The following is an 18300-nucleotide window of genomic DNA, read 5'->3' on the forward strand; positions in this document are numbered from 1 at the left end:
GACCTTGACCCATCTAGGCCATCCCCACCTGAAGATTCCTTAGGTTTTCACCACTTGTTACAAAGGGCGGCACACTACCACGGGGTGGAGTTACATACCGACGCAGTGGAGGAAGATTTTCTCCTAGACACCTTCGACGATGCACATGGGTCTACTGCCATTCTACCTATGTTAAAGGGAGTAATTAATCATGCACCTGAAGTTTTTAAAGACCCAGTCAGGGCCAGGGTCCTAAACCCCCGTATAGAGAAAAAATACAAAGCCGCCCCCACAGACCCTTCATACATTAAAGGCCCTGCACCATTGGATTCCCTAGTGGTATCTACAGCTAGGAAGCGCTCAAATTCTCAGGCGTCAGGCGAAGCACCACCACCTGACAAAGAGTCCAAGCTCCTAGACGCGTCAGGGTAGCACACTGCGTCACAAGCCGCCAATATATGGCGTATCGCCAATACGCAAGAGCTGCTGGCCCAATACGACAGGGCGCATTATGATGAGCTAGAGACCATCATGCACCATCTCCCTGAAAAGTACAAGACTAGGGCTAATGAATTGATTCAAGAGGGAAAAACAATAACTAATACCTCTATACGCTGTGCCCTAGATGCAGCAGATACAGCCTCCAGGGCCATAAACACCAGTGTCCTTCTCCGTCGCCATGCCTGGCTCACAGTTTCAGGTTTTAAACCGGAGGTACAAGCCTCTATATTAAACCACCCATTCGACCAAGATCATCTATTTGGCCCCAAAGTTGATGAAGCCCTCAAAGATGAAGAAAGATACTGACAAGGCGAAATCCATGGGAGCCCTGCAGTCACATACTCCTAGGCGCTCTTTCCGCCGCTCTTCCTTTCGGGGCACGGGCAGAGGCTACTCCTCGGATAATGCATCCATGTCCTACAAATCCCCTCCTCAATCTACCTTCACAAAGGGTTATCAAAGAGGCGGATACAGAGGCAATAATAATAAGGACCGAGGCAAGACAAATACCGCCCGCTCTGCCACCCCTCCTGCCTAATGACTTTCCCCTGCTCCCTCCAGACCATTCCACTCCAGTCGGGGGCAGAATACAACATTTCCTTCACGCCTGGGAGACAATCACCTCAGACAGATGGGTGACACAAATTATTCGTTCAGGGTATTGCCTAGAACTAACATCTACCCCCCCCCCCCAAACATTCCACCCAGGCAACGCCCTATGTCTCAAGAACATACTACGTTACTAAAACAGGAGGTGATCTCCCTCCTGCAAAAAGAAGCCATAGAGCCGGTCCCCATAAATCAACAAATTTAGGGGTCTACTCCTTGAACTTTCTGATTCCAAAGAGAGACGAGATTCTACGACCTATCCTAGATCTCAGACCTCTAAACACTTACACACATTCAGACCATTTTCACATGGTAACCCTTCAACAGGTTCTTCCACTCCTCTCCCAGAGCGATTTTCTCACCACTCTGGATTTGAAAGACGCGTACTTTCACATCCCAGTACACCAGTCTCACAGAAAGTACCTCAGATTTGTGGTGGACGGGCAACACTACCAGTTCAAGGTGCTCCCGTTCGGGGTAACAGCACCAAGGGTATTCACCAAGTGCCTAGCGGTAGTGGCTGCACACCTCAGAAGACAGCACATTCACGTCTTCCCGTATGTGGACGACTGGCTAATAAAAGCCACGTCCTACGAACAATGTGTGCAACATACCGCCGCTGCGATCCAACTACTTCAGCTAGGTTTCACGGTGAACCACCTAAAGTCCCACCTAATACCATCACACACAAAACAATACCTCGGTGCTACCATAGACACCTCAAAAGTCATAGCCTATCCCAATCCTGCCAGGATTACAAACATACAGGCTCTGCGTCACAAATTCATAATTCAACACTCTCTCCCAGCAAAAGTGTTTATGCAACTGATAGGGATGATGGCCTCTTGCATCTTCATAGTGCCCCATGCAAGACTCCAGATGCGTCCACTCCAAGAGTGTTTGGCACGCCAGTGGAACCAGGCCCAGGGGCAACTGACAGATCTGGTGTTGGTAGACGGTCGCACCCATCGCTCTCTGCAGTGGTGGAACACCACAAACCTTTCCAGAGGTCGACCGTTCCTGGACCCGGTTCCACAAATAATACTAACAGACGCATCGCTCTCCGGCTGGGGAGCTCATCTGTTACATCTCACAGTACAGGGCACGTGGACTCCGCAACAGAAGTTACTCCACATCCGGCAGCAGGCTCTCTCTGCCAAGAAGTACCGACGGACAGAGCGGTCCTCCCTTCCTGAGCGGTTGCCAGGCGTAGGTGAGGTTTCATACCCAGCAATAGCGGGTTTGAAGAAATCTACTCACTAAGAGACCAGAGTTTGGTTCTTGATATCCTTTGAAGTCATTTATTATAATTTTCTCACTTTTTTTGAGCAGCAGCAATCTTTGCGTAGGTCCTGATGAAAGCCTGATACGGCTGAAACATGTCGACCAATTGTCATTACACTTGAGCGGCTGATATCCATGCCGTTTGTGTACTGCTTTTTTAATCCTGACACTAGGCAGATATAGATTAAAATTGTTTTTCTGCTCAGTAGTCAGTTTTAACATCTCACACACACTTTATTATCATTTGCGCTGCGTCCTCACTCACACATTACACTCCTCATAGGTGGGTTTAGGTTACCCAATACATTCCACTAAAACATCCCTGAGCTCCTCCCTCACAGTGAGGGGGTTGTAGCCCTCAAAGGAACTAGGTTTTTCCTTTGGGAGGAGAGTCCCTATTGTGAGAAAGTGGCTCTGTATATACTGTTCCCTAATAGGTACAGGGTGTACAGAGTCCACAGTCCCCCAGAGGCTGGTAGAGGTCAAAGTCAGGTATGACCTTACTCTCAAAAGTGGTAGCTTGGTCGAGCAGTAAGGCAGTACCAGAGGACAGTGTAAAGCATTTATTGTACACACTCAGCCAGCAAATGGTTTCACACACCCAATAACTGAACTCTAGGCCAATGGTTTATATATATAAAATATATGCTTGTTTTATTTTTAGAACCACAAAGGGGGTCAAAATATACTTTCTCAGTCCAGCCTTGTCCAGCCTTCTGACAGTTGAAACACCATATTCTGTTGGCATCCCAATTCTTACCTTGGTACCCTGGTTTAGTTTGTGAGGTGTCTTTGGGCCCACCCTCCTGGTCAGGTTTTTGGGGGGCTACCTGGGACTCCTTTCTTTTATCCACAAGGGGTTCACTCTTTCTTCTGGGGAGGTTTTGGGACCCCTTGGTTCTGGTCCCTCCCAGTGAACGTCCTAGTCACCCTAGTCTTGACCCAGTGGTCTGCTTTTTTTCCCAATTCTTTGGGGGGATTTTAGACCTAGGTCTACCAAATGCTGATGCAACTTTTCATTTGTGCAGTTACTCAAAATATGTTCCTTCATGAATAAATTGTACAATCCAGTAAAATCCTGCACACCATGTCCAGCTAACCAACCATCCAGTGTCTTCACTGAGAAATCTACAAAATCAATCCAGGACTGGGTCTGGGTTTTGTGAGCCCCCCTGAATCTAATTCTATACTCCTCAGTGGTGAATCCAAATCCCTCAATCAGAGCTTTCTTCATGAGGTCATAGGATCCTGCTTCTGGCCCAGAGAGAGTCAGAAGCCTGTCCCTGCAGTTACCAGAGAACAGTTCCCACAGGAGTGCCCCCCAGAGAGGTTTCTTTACTTTCCTGATATCACAAGCCCTCTCAAAGGCTGTGAACCATTTGGTGATATCATCACCTTCCTCAAATTTAGGGACAATCCCTTTGGGGATTTTAGGGTCAGAAGTTTCCTCCCTATCCTTGTTTTTATTATTGCTGCCACCATTGATGGGTGCTAAACCCATCTCTCTCCTTTCCTTTTCTAGGGCCAGGAGTCTGGACTCTAGATCTATTCTTCTGGCCAGCCTCACAAGGCTGTCCTCTTCACTGGGGGGTCCCCCAGTGTTGTCTCTGGGACCAGAGCCACCTGTGTGGTCTCTAGGTGCCCAGATGCTATGTCTTGAGTTGGAGGGTATGGGTGCCATCTCCTCCCTAGGGAATAGTATGGGGAGGTTGCTGTCCACCTCCCCTGTTTCCCTTTCCTCATCTGACTGGCCATCACCATGTTCAGATGGGTGGTCTTTAGCATACTCAGCCAGGAGCTCCTGGAGCCCTTGTTTGGGTGGATGCTGACCCATTTGTAAATTTTTGAGTTTACATAAGGACCTCAATTCCTTGAAAGACAAGTGTAAGTAAGGTGTGAGGTCGAGCTCCTCCACCAGGTCCATGTTATTATCACTAATAGCTGGGTTTGTTTGAGACATTCTAACCTGACAGTTCTAACCCTCTACCCTGACTATAGTGACCTTTATTTTTCTAAAATTCTAATGGGACTTAAGCAAGGCCCTAGCAAGACTTTTAGTAATTTTGGAAAAACCAATCAGAATTCTAAAGGCAATTTTTAAGAGTTCTGTCGTGTGATCAGATGGTAACTAAGTAGTCCAACAAATGCAAGTTTGTATCCCACCGCTGATCCACCAATGTGAGAAAGTGGCTCTGTATATACTGTTCCCTAATAGGTACAGGGTGTACAGAATCCACAGTCCCCCAGAGGCTGGTAGAGGGCAAAGTCAGGTATGACCTTACTCTCAAAAGTGGTAGCTTGGTCGAGCAGTAAGGCAGTACCAGAGGACAGTGTAAAGCATTTATTGTACACACTCAGTCAGCAAATGGTTTCACACACTCAATAACTGAACTCTAGGCCAATGGTTTATATATATAAAATATATGCTTGTTTTATTTTTAGAACCACAAAGGGGGTCAAAATATACTTTCTCAGAATGAGAGGTTGCATATAAATACTTTAGTCTAAAGCAATAAATTTGTGTAAACAGTCACAGTTGGTTGCAATAAATAATCCTATTTCCTAAACATAACAATGCATTGAGCTCAATGGTAAATTCAGGTTATTTGTAATAAATTACTTTTCAGATTACTTTTGGAATTCCAGGTCTGGCTCCTAGAACCAGCCTTGGGTCAGTATTCAGAATCAAGTGAGGAAAGTCGACTTAATAACTGTAATGATTTTTAAATAATATTTAGCTATTTCAAAAGTTAGCCCTTAGAAAATATTTCAAAGAAAACATTCAATGGATCTCTATGGCAAGAAATTCAAATTGCAGGTAGAGTACTTTATCGTTACTTTAGTAATCCAGGACTGGGTACCTAGACCCAGGACTGGGGTCCTTATCAAAAACAGGTAAGTAATTTCGTTTACAGAAATGGTACGATTTTAAAAGAATATTTCAAATTTGCAAAAATAGACACTTAGAAGAAATTTCACAGAAAAGCAGACAATGGTTTCCTATGGGAGAAAAAGGAGTTAGAGGTAAGTATAGTTGTGAACACTTTTCAGGGTCAGGGCTGGGCACCAAGATCCAGCACTGGGAGCTCACCTAGGAGCAGGTGAGTAAATTCGTTTTTGTCACTTGGCTGATTTTTGGTGAATTTTTGTAGTTTTGAAAAGTTCACACTTAGATTTTTGAAGAAAAAGCCAGTCAATGTTACCCTATGAGGAAAATGAAGTTAGCGGTTTAAGGGTAAGTACTCGACTGGCAGAGTTGAAATTCCGGGCATGGACTCAGGGGTCCCCCAGTGTCAGGTAGGTACAGTTGGTTCACCATCAGCGGTTTCACCTATGATGAAGCATGTCACCATTGGTGAGTGAGGGATTTCGTCCTTTAAGGGATCTGCCCTTAGCTAAACCCCTCTAGTGCATACATTACTCTGTTTCCACACATTTTCCTTTTTTCTTTTTTTCTTCATTCTTTGTGAAAGTTTGGCTCACTTGTACTATTAACTTGTGATTAGACCCTAGGATTTCTTGGTTTATACAGTGCTTTGTAGGGGATTCAATCCTTAGTGGTCTTTAAATTTGTCCCTTGAACCCTCCCCCTTGAACGGTTGTGTTTTTTGAGTTACTCCACATCAACCATCTGGAGTTACTAGCAATCTTCCTAGCCCTAAAATCCTTCCAGACGCAGATTGCAGGCAAGGCAGTCCTCATTCGCACAGACAACATGACTGCCATGTACTACATTAAAAAACAGGGGGGCACACACTCTCCACAGCTCTCTCAATTAGCACAGAGCATATGGAGATGGGCAATTCCACAGAAAATCTTTCTCCTGGCCCAACATGTCCCAGGAGTCCAAAACACCGTGGCAGATCTGCTCAGCAGACAAACGCAACAGATTCACGAATGGGAACTTCACCCACAGGTTCTTCATCCGTTCTTTCAGAAGTGGGGGCATCCACACATAGATCTATTCGCCACCCACGAAAACAAAAAATGCACAAGCTTCGCCGCCAGGTATCCACTCGCATTGTCCAAAGGCAATGCGATATTGATGAACTGGTCAAACAAATTTGCATACGCCTTTCCACCTCTCCCACTGATTCCATTAGTGGTGCGAAAGCTACAACAACATTCCCTAACACTGATCCTAGTAGCTCCAACATGGGCCAGACAACCGCGGTACACCACACTGCTGGAACTCTCGGTAGTACCACACCAAAAGCTACACCTCTCACCATGCCTCCTAACCCAGAACCATGGAGAGATCAGGCACCCGGACCCAGCTCAGCTCAACCTTGCGATCTGGCTCCTGAGGTCCTAGAATTCGGATACCTTAACCTTCCCCCTGATTGCATGCATATTATCAGGGAAGCGAGACGCCCTACTACTAGGGCATGCTATGCTGCAAAGTGGAAAAGATTTGTTGTTTACTGCCACAACAACACAATCGATCCTCTAAATGTGTCCATACAGCATATTCTATGTTACTTGCTCCATCTCCTAAGGTGTAACCTAGCATATACATCCATTCGGTTACACCTCGCAGCGATTGCTGCTTACTTACAGAACAGGCAGCACCTGTCACTTTTCAGGGTGCCTGCCATTAAAGCCTTTATGGAAGGCCTCAAAAGAGTAATTCCACCCAGAGTACCACCCTCACCTGTCTGGAACCTGAATATAGTTCTCACAAGGCTAATGGGACCCCCTTTCGAACCATTACATAAATGTGAGCTCCAGTTTCTCACATGGAAAACAGCATTCCTAGTGGCCATCACTTCCCATAGAAGGGTTAGTGAAATACAGGCACTCACCATACAGGAACCTTTTCTTCAAATGCATCATAACAAGGTGGTACTCCGCACCAACCCAAAATTTCTACCCAAAGTCATTTCTCCCTTTCATCTAAACCAGTCGGTAGAATTACCAGTCTTTTTCTCACAACCTCAAACCGTTGCGGAAAGGGCTTTACACACACTGGATGTTAAAAGAGCTTTACTTTACTACATCCAAAGAACACAACCTTTCAGAAAGTCCAAACAGCTATTTGTTTCTTTCTCTCCACCGCATAAAGGCAACCCTATTTCTAAATCGGGGATAGCTAGGTGGATTGTAAAATGCATACAGATTTGCTACCACAAAGCAAAACAAACGCTATCTGTTCCCCCTAAAGCCCACTCTACAAGGAAGATGGGGGCTTCTATGGCTTTTCTAGGAAACATACCACTAGATGACATCTGCAAAGCAGCGACATGGTCAACACCGCCAACTTTCACAAAACATTACTGTGTAGATGTGCAAACCAAGCAACAAGCTAGTGTGGGCCAGGCTGTACTAAAAACACTGTTCCAAACAACTGCAACGGATGCCGGTGGTCGCCGCTAGGGTTGGGTACTGCTATATAGTCTATGCACAGTGTATAATCTGCAGCTCATATGCCTCAAACGGAATATGCTGCTTATCAGTATGCATCTGTTCTTGGCATGTAGAGCTGCAGATCTATACACGCCCACCCGCCTCCCCGGCTACCTGTATCCGTTCCAGTCTATCTTATTTAGATACAACACACATGGGTTTCTTTACTGTTATTACTACGCTCCATCTTTCCCTGCTGGCGAAAAACAATCTGAGGATGGAGCCGAAGCCCATGCACAATACGAACCAAAGGAGGAGTCACCGACCTCGTGACTTCCAAAGACTTTCCAAGAGGAAAAACAAACTGCAAACATCCGGGCCCAACACCAGATGGCGAGCTATGCACATTGTATAGATCTGCAGCTCTACATGCCAAGAACAGATGCATACTGGTAAGTAGCATATTCCTTCTAATCAATGGATATAGACTTCACAAGATGCGTGAAGTTAATTATTTATTGCTTTGCTTCAACCAACCAACATGTTTAGTCTATGCAGGGAATCTGAGATGTAATCCTAACCTCATGAACTTTACAGCTAAAATACTTCTGCCTCATTTGCATGTTGTATGGAATGTATATTGATTAACAACGGGGAGGAAATACTCGCAATAGAATTCATTGTATTGGCTCATTATACACCTTTGTCATTTGTGCCCTGAAGAAATCCCAGTGCTTCGGGATGAAATGCGTTGGCTGTGTCCTTGTCCATGCTTTTAAAGTTGAAGCAAAGAAATAAAGAATGATCTTCTTAACTACATGCGTCTTGTGAAGTCTATATCCATTGATTAGAAATCTATGTAACTCTGATATTGACTCTCATCTGGTATTTCAGGCTTTAATTGTGGTCTCTATTAGACTTTTTTATCTAAACATTACTATAAGAGTGTTTCTCCCTCCTGTTGTGTTATGTGTAGCTGTTGAGGAATTCTGGACGGTTGTCCCTGGGATAAGCACCTATTGTGTGGGAACTATACAGTGTGCAGTGACATCAAACCACAACCTTTCTGGTGGTGTTTTTATAAGGTTTTATCTGTGTGTCAAGGAATCTTTCAGTGTTTGCTTCCAGTTATGTAGCGGTTGTCTGTAAGAGAAGCTTGTGTTACTGCCTCTCTGATGTATGGGTCAAGTACCCCAACCACTGCTTCTAATTCAGTGGATTGTGTCAGTGCACTTAATATGCATCTACTGTTTGATAGTTTATCTTTTGAATACACGTTTGTGTCCTCGCTCTCAGCTGTTATAAAAAACTCTGCCACCTTCATTTACAGGATGAAAAGGACGGCGAGGATGAGGAGCTCATTAAGCCTGACAGCAAATCGGCCCCTAATCCTAGGTAAAACCTACTTTTGTTTAGTGAATAATCGGTATTATGAACAGAAGATCTTTTGAAGCATACTTCCACTTCTGATAGAGTGGCTCCAGCCGTGCATTTTGGTCACAATGCCCTGTGTTTACCTGGTCACTGTCTGGAAAAACTCTAGTAACCTGAGCACCCCATTGACTATATTAGCAGCCTTTATGTGAGCCTGATTGCAGTGATACTATGTTACTAAATTTGGGTATTGCTTTGCTGTGTGAAGTCAAAGCCTGTATGATTAGTGGAATTCGGGGAATAGTTCTGCAGACTGAGCCATTAAGGTATGTCTTTCCTGAAGGCAATCCCTTATGTCTTCATCTTGCAGGGATTTACCATGAGGTTAAAGCCTGCAGGGCTTTGTAAGTTTTTCTGCTATGTTACAATTTAAACTTCTTGGATATGTTTGTTGCCTGAAGGATAGCTTTGTTCTGAAGCCTTAGCTTGTAAGATCTGTGTAACTTGAGGTATATCTCGGTTGTCGGATTCCTGAGCAAGTATAATGTGTAAGATGAGGGATTGGTTTTATTTTTCAGCCTGGAGCTGCGGAAACCTAAGTTTTGCAGCGTGAATCTTTCTGGATTCACTATGCTGTGCATTATTCCGCGATCTTGTGGTTGGGTCCGGATTCGTAGTCTTTTCTTTGTTTTTTTTTTTTTTTTTTTGTAGCCCAGGTGGGCGTCGACGTCCACCATTTGGTGCACCTCCCGTGACGTCGTCGTGCTTCCTGCGGAAGTCCCACCTTTGGGGCGCCATCTTCAGATTCTTTTTTCCGCCGTTGGGTCTGGATCGTCATCGGGAAGCTCCAGAAATTCACTCGGAGGAAGAAGGAAGAAAAGCGAGTTTCATCGATAGAATCAAGAGAAGACATCAGGAATAGAACAGATTTCATCAGGAGCGCGAAGAAAGAGGACCAGCGAACCTTTTTTCTTCGACAGCCTTGGAGAATGCACGCTCAGAGACCCTGAGCGAAATGGACAAGACGCCATTCAAGTTCTGCCCAAACTGCCACCACAAGTTCGCGCAGAAAGACCAGCATCCGGTTTGCAACCTCTGCCTACCGGTGGATCACCGGAGTATCGACTGCAACGCCTGCTCAGCCTTCGCGCCGAAGACACTCAGAGTGAGAGAGAGGCAGAGAAGAGCCAACGCCAACATGGATGGCAAAGGGAAACCCCCGACACTCTACGAGCTGGGCCTCGACACGGACGACGAGGACAACGTCGCCGAGACAGCCGAAAACTTCACGGTCGTAGAGACCGACAAGAAAAAAGAAGACGAGGTAAGAGAATCGTCGAGCGCAAATCAAAAGACACCTCGAAAACACGAGGGTGACTCGAGAAAAACTGAGTCAAGGTCCACGAAGGGAGCCCCGGCGCCGAAAACTTCGACGTCCAAAGGGGGAACTTCGGACAAAAGGCCAAGCGGATCCTTACAAAAGGACTCCCTGGGGCAGAAAGACGCCGAAAGGCAAGGGTCGTCGAAATCGTCCCATGAAACTGGCCGATCGACGCAGAAAGAACGTTCGACGTCGACGCAAGTTTCATCGAAGAGACCCGCGGTCGACGCCGAAAGCATCTCCGAAATGGAGAAAAAGAAGAGGCGGCTCGAGGCCGAAATGGAGAACATCCTTCAAAGGAAGAAGGAGTTCGACGCCAGGATGAAGGAATTCAAGATTCCAACGGTTTCATCGGCGGACGTCATCGAGGTCGAAGGCGAGTTCGACGCCGAAGGGCTGACAAGGGATCTCGAGGAAGAAGAGGAGCCCTATTATGAGGAAGAAGCCGAGGAAGAAGACCAACAGTCGTTCTACGAATCGGCGGCATCTACCAGCAACGACGTCGAATGGCACGATCTCGACACCGAAAACCCGGAGGAGGCCGTGGACACGTACCCCTCGAGGCCTTCGCCACCCGACGACATCGGGGTATACAATATGGTGGTGAAGAGCGCAGCAATGGCCTTCGGCGTCAAACTCGACGAGGAGAGGCCGAAAGCCGATTTTCTCGTCGAAACACTGCTCCCCATCCAGACTAGGAGTCAGTTCCTCCCCATGCTACAAAGCGTGATGAACCAGGGGAGAGAAGCCTTCAAGGAGCCTGCCACCTGCCGGTCGATCACGCCCAGGACAGAGAAGAAATATAAGCACTCCTCCCTGGACCCGCCTTACATCAAGGGTAGCGTCACCGCAGACTCCATCATAGCCTCCACGGCCAGGAGAAGGGCCAACGTTCCAGCAACTTCGGGGCCACCTCCGGATAAGGAGAGCAGGAGGATCGACCTCACAGGCAGAAAGGTCGAGAGGAACGCCGCAATGCACTGGCGCATGGCGAATTCGAATGCACTCCTCAATAGACACCAATACCAACACTGGGATGAGATGGGGGAGCTAGTAAAGCACCTCCCCGAAGAATACCGCCAGAGAGCCTCTCACCTGGTGGATGAAGGCAAGAACATCGCCAACTCCTGTATAAAGACGGCGTTGGATGGGGCAGAGACTTCAGCAAGACTCATGGCCATAGGGGTCACAGAGAGGAGGCATGCATGGCTAAGAATCTCGGGATTCAAACCGGAAGTGCAGAACAACATCCTTGGCACCCCCTTCAACGGAGAGACACTGTTCGGAGCAACGGTGGACGAAAAGCTCACCCAGCTCAAGAAGGAAAACGAGACAGCGAGGTCCATGGGGGCCCTACAGCTGAGGGGAATGAGACGAGGAAATCCCTCGAGGAGACCCTACGGTAGGGGTGGAAGCCAACAGGGGACGTCGCACCAGGCGTTCCAGCAAGGTCAGCAGGGCGAAGGTCACGGACAAAGTCAGCAGAAGCAAAACTGGCAATATCAACCTCGGGGCCAGTCCTTTCGCGGGAGAGGGAACGGACGTGGCCAAAGGAGGAGAGGGGGCGATCAGCCCTCCTCGAAGTGACTCAGCACGCAAGAAGACGCCTACCCTCGTAAGGTCCCCAAGGGTGAGGCGCAAAAAAGTGTCATCAGGGGGAAGAGAAAATTCAAGAGCCTACGAGCATACGTCACCGGTAGGCGGAAGGCTGAGGTTCTACCTTCAGGAGTGGCGGCGTATAACCACAGACAAGTGGATACGGAACATCGTGCAGTACGGATACTGCGTAGACTTGGAGAAAAGACCTCCAAACAGGAAGCCGAAGGGAAGGCAGAGATCGGCCCAAGAACTGGCAATACTCAGAGAAGAAACGCGGAAACTCCTACAAAAGGGAGCCATAGAGACGGTGCCGTTCAGGGAACGCAACAAAGGGGTCTACTCAAACTACTTCGTGGTGCCGAAGGTAGACGGAGACCTCAGACCCATACTGGACCTCCGTTACCTAAACAAGTTCATCAGAACGCAAAGGTTCAAAATGACTTCACTGCAGGAGGTACTGCCACAGATAAGAGAAGGGGACTTCATGGTCACCGTGGACCTCAAGGATGCCTACCTTCACATCCCAATAAACAGAAGGCACAAGGGCCTTCTAAGATTCAACATCGAACAGGAACACTACCAGTTCACAACCCTGGCCTTCGGATTAAAATCTGCGCCAAGGGTCTTTACGAAATGCCTGTCGGCGGTAGCGGCACACCTACGAAAGCAGGGAATACACGTATACCCCTACTTGGACGACTGGCTGGTCAAGGCAAGCTCACGCGAGAAGTGCGAGAGGCACGCAAAACGCGTAACAGACACCCTCACAAGTCTGGGATTTTCCATCCACTGGGGAAAATCATCGCTGGAACCGGAACAGGTAAAGATTTTCCTGGGGGCAAAGATCAACTCCCTCAACAGTACAGTAGTGCCCAGCGACAGGAGGACAGATGCTCTACTGAAGGAGACGCAGCTCTACCAGAAGGGGCGAGCTCTGACAGTGAGGGCGGTGAGCAAGATGATGGGGATGATGGCGTCCTGTATCCAGCTGGTGCCGAATGTACGCCTGCACATGAGACCATTCCAGGAATGGCTGCAACAGCAATGGTCACAAGCGAACGGAAGTTGGGAGGATCTAGTGGTTGTTACGCACGCAGTGCAGGAGGAGATAACTTGGTGGAACAGAGACAACATAACAACGGGGAGAAGCCTGACACCACCAAGCCCAACAATGACCATTACCACGGACGCATCGCAGAAGGGATGGGGAGCGCACATGGACAACCTCAGAGTGAGGGGTCTATGGGCCCCAGAAGACGCGGTCCGCCACATCAACTACCTCGAGTTGAAAACGATACTGTTAGCCCTGAAGGCATTCCAGAGACACCTGTTCGGCCAGAGGGTGTTGGTACAGACAGACAACACCACGGCGATGTTCTACATCAACAAACAAGTGGGGACACAGTCGTTTCCCCTCTCATCCCTAGCTCAGGAAATTTGGAGATGGGCCATACCTCTCAAAATTGATCTACTGGCAATTCACCTACCAGGGAAGGACAATGTGGAGGCAGACTGGCTAAGCAGACAGACCTCAGCATCACACGAGTGGGAGCTCAATGGCCAGGAAACGGAGAAAATCTTCCAGAGATGGGGGACTCCCACAATAGACCTATTTGCAACACGCCACAATGCAAAATGCCGAAGCTTCGCGTCCAGGCAACCAGATCAGCAATCCAAGGGAAATGCCCTATGGATAAGCTGGTGGAGGACATTTGCCTACGCCTTTCCACCGATACCCCTGTTGCACAGAGTGCTCGACAAGTGCAGAACCAGCAACATGACTCTGATCCTGGTGGCTCCACAGTGGGCGAGGCAGACATGGTTCTCACAGATTCAAGAAATGGCGCAAGGCAAACCGTACAGGTTCGAGAGGAGAAAAGACCTGCTCTCAATGCAAAACGGGGAGGTCCTGCACCCAGAGCCAGAGACACTCAACCTAGCAGCATGGCTCCTGAAGACCTAGAGTTCGCACACCTAAGGTTACCTCAGAGCACTATGCGAGTGCTACGGGAGGCAAGGAAACCTACTACAAGAAAGTGCTACAGCGCAAAGTGGAAGAGATTCACGGTGTGGTGCAGGAAAAAGGGCCTGCAAAACAGAATGACAAGAGACTCAACTGTGCTGAGGTACCTCACACACCTTCTAAAGAGTAACCTCTGCTCGAGCTCCCTAAGGGTACACCTAGCAGCGATCGTTGCCTACACCAGAGGTGAGAAGGGTGGAAGCTTCTTCACCTCGCAGGTGGTGAAGAGATTCATGGAGGGAGCCAAAAGAATGGCACCCCCGAAAAGGTTGCCGCCGCCGGCATGGAATTTAAACGTGGTTCTGACGGAGCTCATGAAGGCGCCGTTTGAACCCATTCACAAGGCCACTCTACAAATGTTGACGATGAAAACTGCCTTTCTAGTGGCCATAACCTCACTACGCAGGGTGAGTGAGCTTCAAGCACTAACGCTGCAGGAGCCCTACATTCAAATTCACAAAGACAGGGTAGTCCTGAGGACGGACCCACACTTCATGCCCAAGGTAGTGTCGGCGTTCCACATGAATCAGAGTATCCAGATACCGAGTTTCTTCCAAAACCCGACTACAAACGCAGAAAAGGCCCTGCACACCCTCGATGCCAGAAGAGCGGTGATGCACTACATTGAAAGAACCAAGGAACTCAGGAAGTCGAAGCAGCTGTTTGTGTCCTTTGCTACTAGCTTCATGGGTAGACCAGTCACCAAGGGCACCATCGCTAGGTGGATTGCCCTCACTATCCAATTCTGTCACAAACAGGCTGGACAGGAGCTAACGGAGGGGCCCCAAGCTCACTCCACAAGGAAGAAGGGAGCCACAGTTGCCTTCCTGGCAAACACGCCCATCCAAGACATTTGTCTCGCAGCAACTTGGGCATCTGTGCACACGTTCACAAAGCACTACTGCGTGGACATTCAAATGAATAAGGAAGCACAGGTCGGACAGAAGGTGCTACAACACATTTTCAACGACCAGCGATCATCTTCCACCCAGCCACCACAAAAGTAGGAAAACCGCTACAAAATCTATGCACAGCATAGTGAATCCAGAAAGATTCACGCTGCAAAACGAAAAGTTTCTTACCTGTCGGTGTAGTTTTGCAGCTTGAAGATCTTTCTGGATTCACTAGCGAACCCACCCACCTCCGCCAGGAAGATGAGGCTGGAGGAAGAGGGGGTGAAATGGATAGGATCAAAGAAGTGGAAACGTACAGAAATATGGACAAAAGGTTTAATCAATCGCCTAGGGTTAAAAAAAAAAAAAAAAAAAAAGGGAAAAAAGAACCCGAAGATGGCGCCCCAAAGGTGGGACTTCCGCAGGAAGCACGACGACGTCACGGGAGGTGCACCAAATGGTGGACGTCGACGCCCACCTGGGCTACAAAAAAAACAAAAAAACAAAGAAAAGACTACGAATCCGGACCCAACCACAAGATCGCGGAATAATGCACAGCATAGTGAATCCAGAAAGATCTTCAAGCTGCAAAACTACACCGACAGGTAAGAAACTTTTCGTTATGCCATTTTCTGAGGCGTCTATACGAAGTTTGGCAAGGGGGCATAGCTACCATGGGTGCAGTGGCACCCAAGCCCAGAGGGGTCCAGTGAACCCTTATAATTGCTCTATTGTATTACCACCATAGCATTCAAAGGAGCCAGTTTCCTTGCTTGCACCATGACTCTTGTGTGTAGTTCTCTGATCTAATCTGAAACTGTTGTTTTCAGCTGGAAAAAATTCACTTTCCGTAAGGTGCCTTGGCTGCACAGTAATTTGGTAGTGGTCAATTTTGTGAAGGCAGGGGGTCATTAGTTATAGTTTAGAAAAAATAACTATTTAATATATATCTGGCTTCATTCAGTCTAATCCCCTTCCTACTCCTCCTTTAGCATCGTTGTGGATGTCAAGAACCCACATATCATCAAGTTTGGAACCAACATCGATCTGTCAGATCCCAAATGGTGAGTCATTAATTTGCCATCAAATTTAACATTTCAGGTAGGTTGGGAGATGAAACCCTACCCTTCCACCTTACGTTTTCTAAATGTAAGGAAGGAACAGAAGATTTCTGATGTGGGCATGCCCAGTTTGAGAAAAAGATATATGGAGCTATTTAAATACTAGAGAACACTTCTGTAGCATGGCTGAATAGTTATTGATAGTGGCTGGAGAGAAGTACAATGTGGTTGTCAAACCATAGAAACGGAGGGTATATTGCAAGTCGCTTGGAGAACAAAGTTTTAAACTGGTATAGACAAATGCAATTCATGTTGGGAAGTGGGGGAAAGAACGGAATACGGTGAGGTCATACATGTAGGCCATGCAAAAGGTGGATCTCAATTAGGAAGATCATGTTTGGTGGTGGTTATTTCATACTAAGAAGGGAAGGGCGATTCATTAGTAACCCCTACTTTTAGGCAAGCCAATCATAAGATGGCCCTCTGGTTTTGAATTAATTCTGATGTACCCTGAAAGGACCTAATTATCTTTGATTTTACATCCTTAGTTGGAAACCCCAGCTGCAGGAGCTGCTGAAGCTGCCGGCCTTCATGAGAGTTTCCTCAAATGGAAACATGCTCAGCCATGTTGGGCATAGCATCCTAGGCATGAACACTGTTCAACTCTACATGAAGGTGCCTGGGAGCCGAACCCCAGGTAAGTAGCTACAGAAATAAAAAGTGGCAGTCCACTATGGACCATGAGGGATATGTGGTTTTGCAGTGTTCATTTTATCTGGATTCACATGCTGTGCGTTATTCGACCAGCTAGTGGATGGATCCGAAAAGTCTCCTTGAAGTGTCTCTTCTCCCTTTTTTTAGGTCTCGCCTGACCCAGCGCATGCGCTGGTCTGGCGAGACTTACTGAGAGGGCTCCAAAAAGTGCTACCAGGCCAGCCTAGAGCTACAGTGTATGAGCGTGGGCGCGCACGCTGCGCTTTTCCGCGATTACTCTCACTTTCGCGGCCGCACGGCCGCTTTGATGTTTGATCACAATCGCGATCACTTGCACGGCCGCTTGGCATAGCCAATAGGTCTCGCTTTTGGGACCTTATAAGTATTTAGTTATACAACTGTTGCATGGCTAAACACTTATAAGGTCCCAAAGGCGAGACCTATTGGCTATGCCAATGCTGGTTTGTTTTCCTCGTGGGCTTCATCAACCACATGGGTTTAAACCCCTCCTTGAGGAAGTCAAGTCGTATGCCCAGGGAAATCCCTTGACGCAGTCACCGTCTTCAGATTCCGTTTTTTAAACCGTTGGGTCTGGAAGCCATGGTGAGAGTTCTGGAGTCGAGGAAGAATGAATTGCAAGAAGCAAAAATCTTTTTTCCATGTAGCCTCACCATGGAGGGAACATGATTGGCGACTGACATGATGTAGAAAACAGAAAAAACACTGAGAAAAAGAAAACCACTGCGTGACACAGGTGAAAAAGGATTAGTTACATACCTGTAATCCTAGTTCTCTTCCAGGGGTATCCTCATCAAAGTCATAAGCACTAGAATATTCCCACCCATACGCGGGACCTCGGAAACACAATCTTATATGTGACAAACATATGTATCTCCATATATATATACATGTATATAATAAAAAAACAAATGCAGCCTTTCATAACTAGAGCTGAATAATGCTGTAAGGACTCCCCTGTATATCAAACAATAAATTAAAAACCAGGGAAAAACAGCAAAGCATGTTTGAAAACTAGTTTAATGCTTAGCACTTGGCACAATCTCTCAGATAGGACTGAAAGCATTGACAGCTCACAGGCTGCATTGCAGAAAAACATAGCCTAGAAAGGCTGAAAAGCTAACTCATAGCAACATAGAAATAAACTGGCACCGTGCCTTTAAGGCAGCCATGACCCCTAGCTTCCCATCATGCCTCAGGGGTGACAGTTAGGTCAGTTGTTCTTTGTGGTGACTTAAAAGCCATGACACAAAGAGTTGACAATTCCTTAAAAACAAGGTTCCTTTGCCCGGGGAGGCGGGAGGGTTGCTTATGACTTTGATGAGGATACCCCTGGAAGAGAACTAGGATTACAGGTAAGTAACTAATCCTTCTCTCCAGGGGATCCTCATCAATAGTCATAAGCACTAGAATAGAATGGCGAGCCTCACCTCTTCCACCTGCGGGCAAAGGGAAAAGTAATTAATAATCAAGCTCAGATAACCAAACTTGAAAACCCAGATATCTTATTATCTGAAT

The 18300-nt window shown here is 47.2% G+C and overlaps 1 protein-coding gene across 5 annotated transcripts in view; it reads left to right on the top strand.

Annotated features, from left to right (window-relative positions):
• KDM6B (lysine demethylase 6B) overlaps positions 1-18300 on the top strand; it is a 950060-nt gene that overhangs the window by 851026 nt on the left and 80734 nt on the right. For all 5 annotated transcript variants that reach the window (XM_085639043.1, XM_085639042.1, XM_085639045.1 and 2 more), the window contains 3 exons: positions 9050-9114; positions 15982-16053; positions 16599-16747. In XM_085639043.1, coding sequence (XP_085495169.1) covers positions 9050-9114; positions 15982-16053; positions 16599-16747 — 286 coding nt within the window. The remainder of the gene's footprint in view (positions 1-9049; positions 9115-15981; positions 16054-16598; positions 16748-18300) is intronic.

The sequence above is a fragment of the Triturus cristatus genome, chromosome 12 (assembly GCF_964204655.1).
Source record: "Triturus cristatus chromosome 12, aTriCri1.1, whole genome shotgun sequence".
In the NCBI taxonomy this organism is placed as follows: Eukaryota; Metazoa; Chordata; class Amphibia; order Caudata; family Salamandridae; genus Triturus; species Triturus cristatus.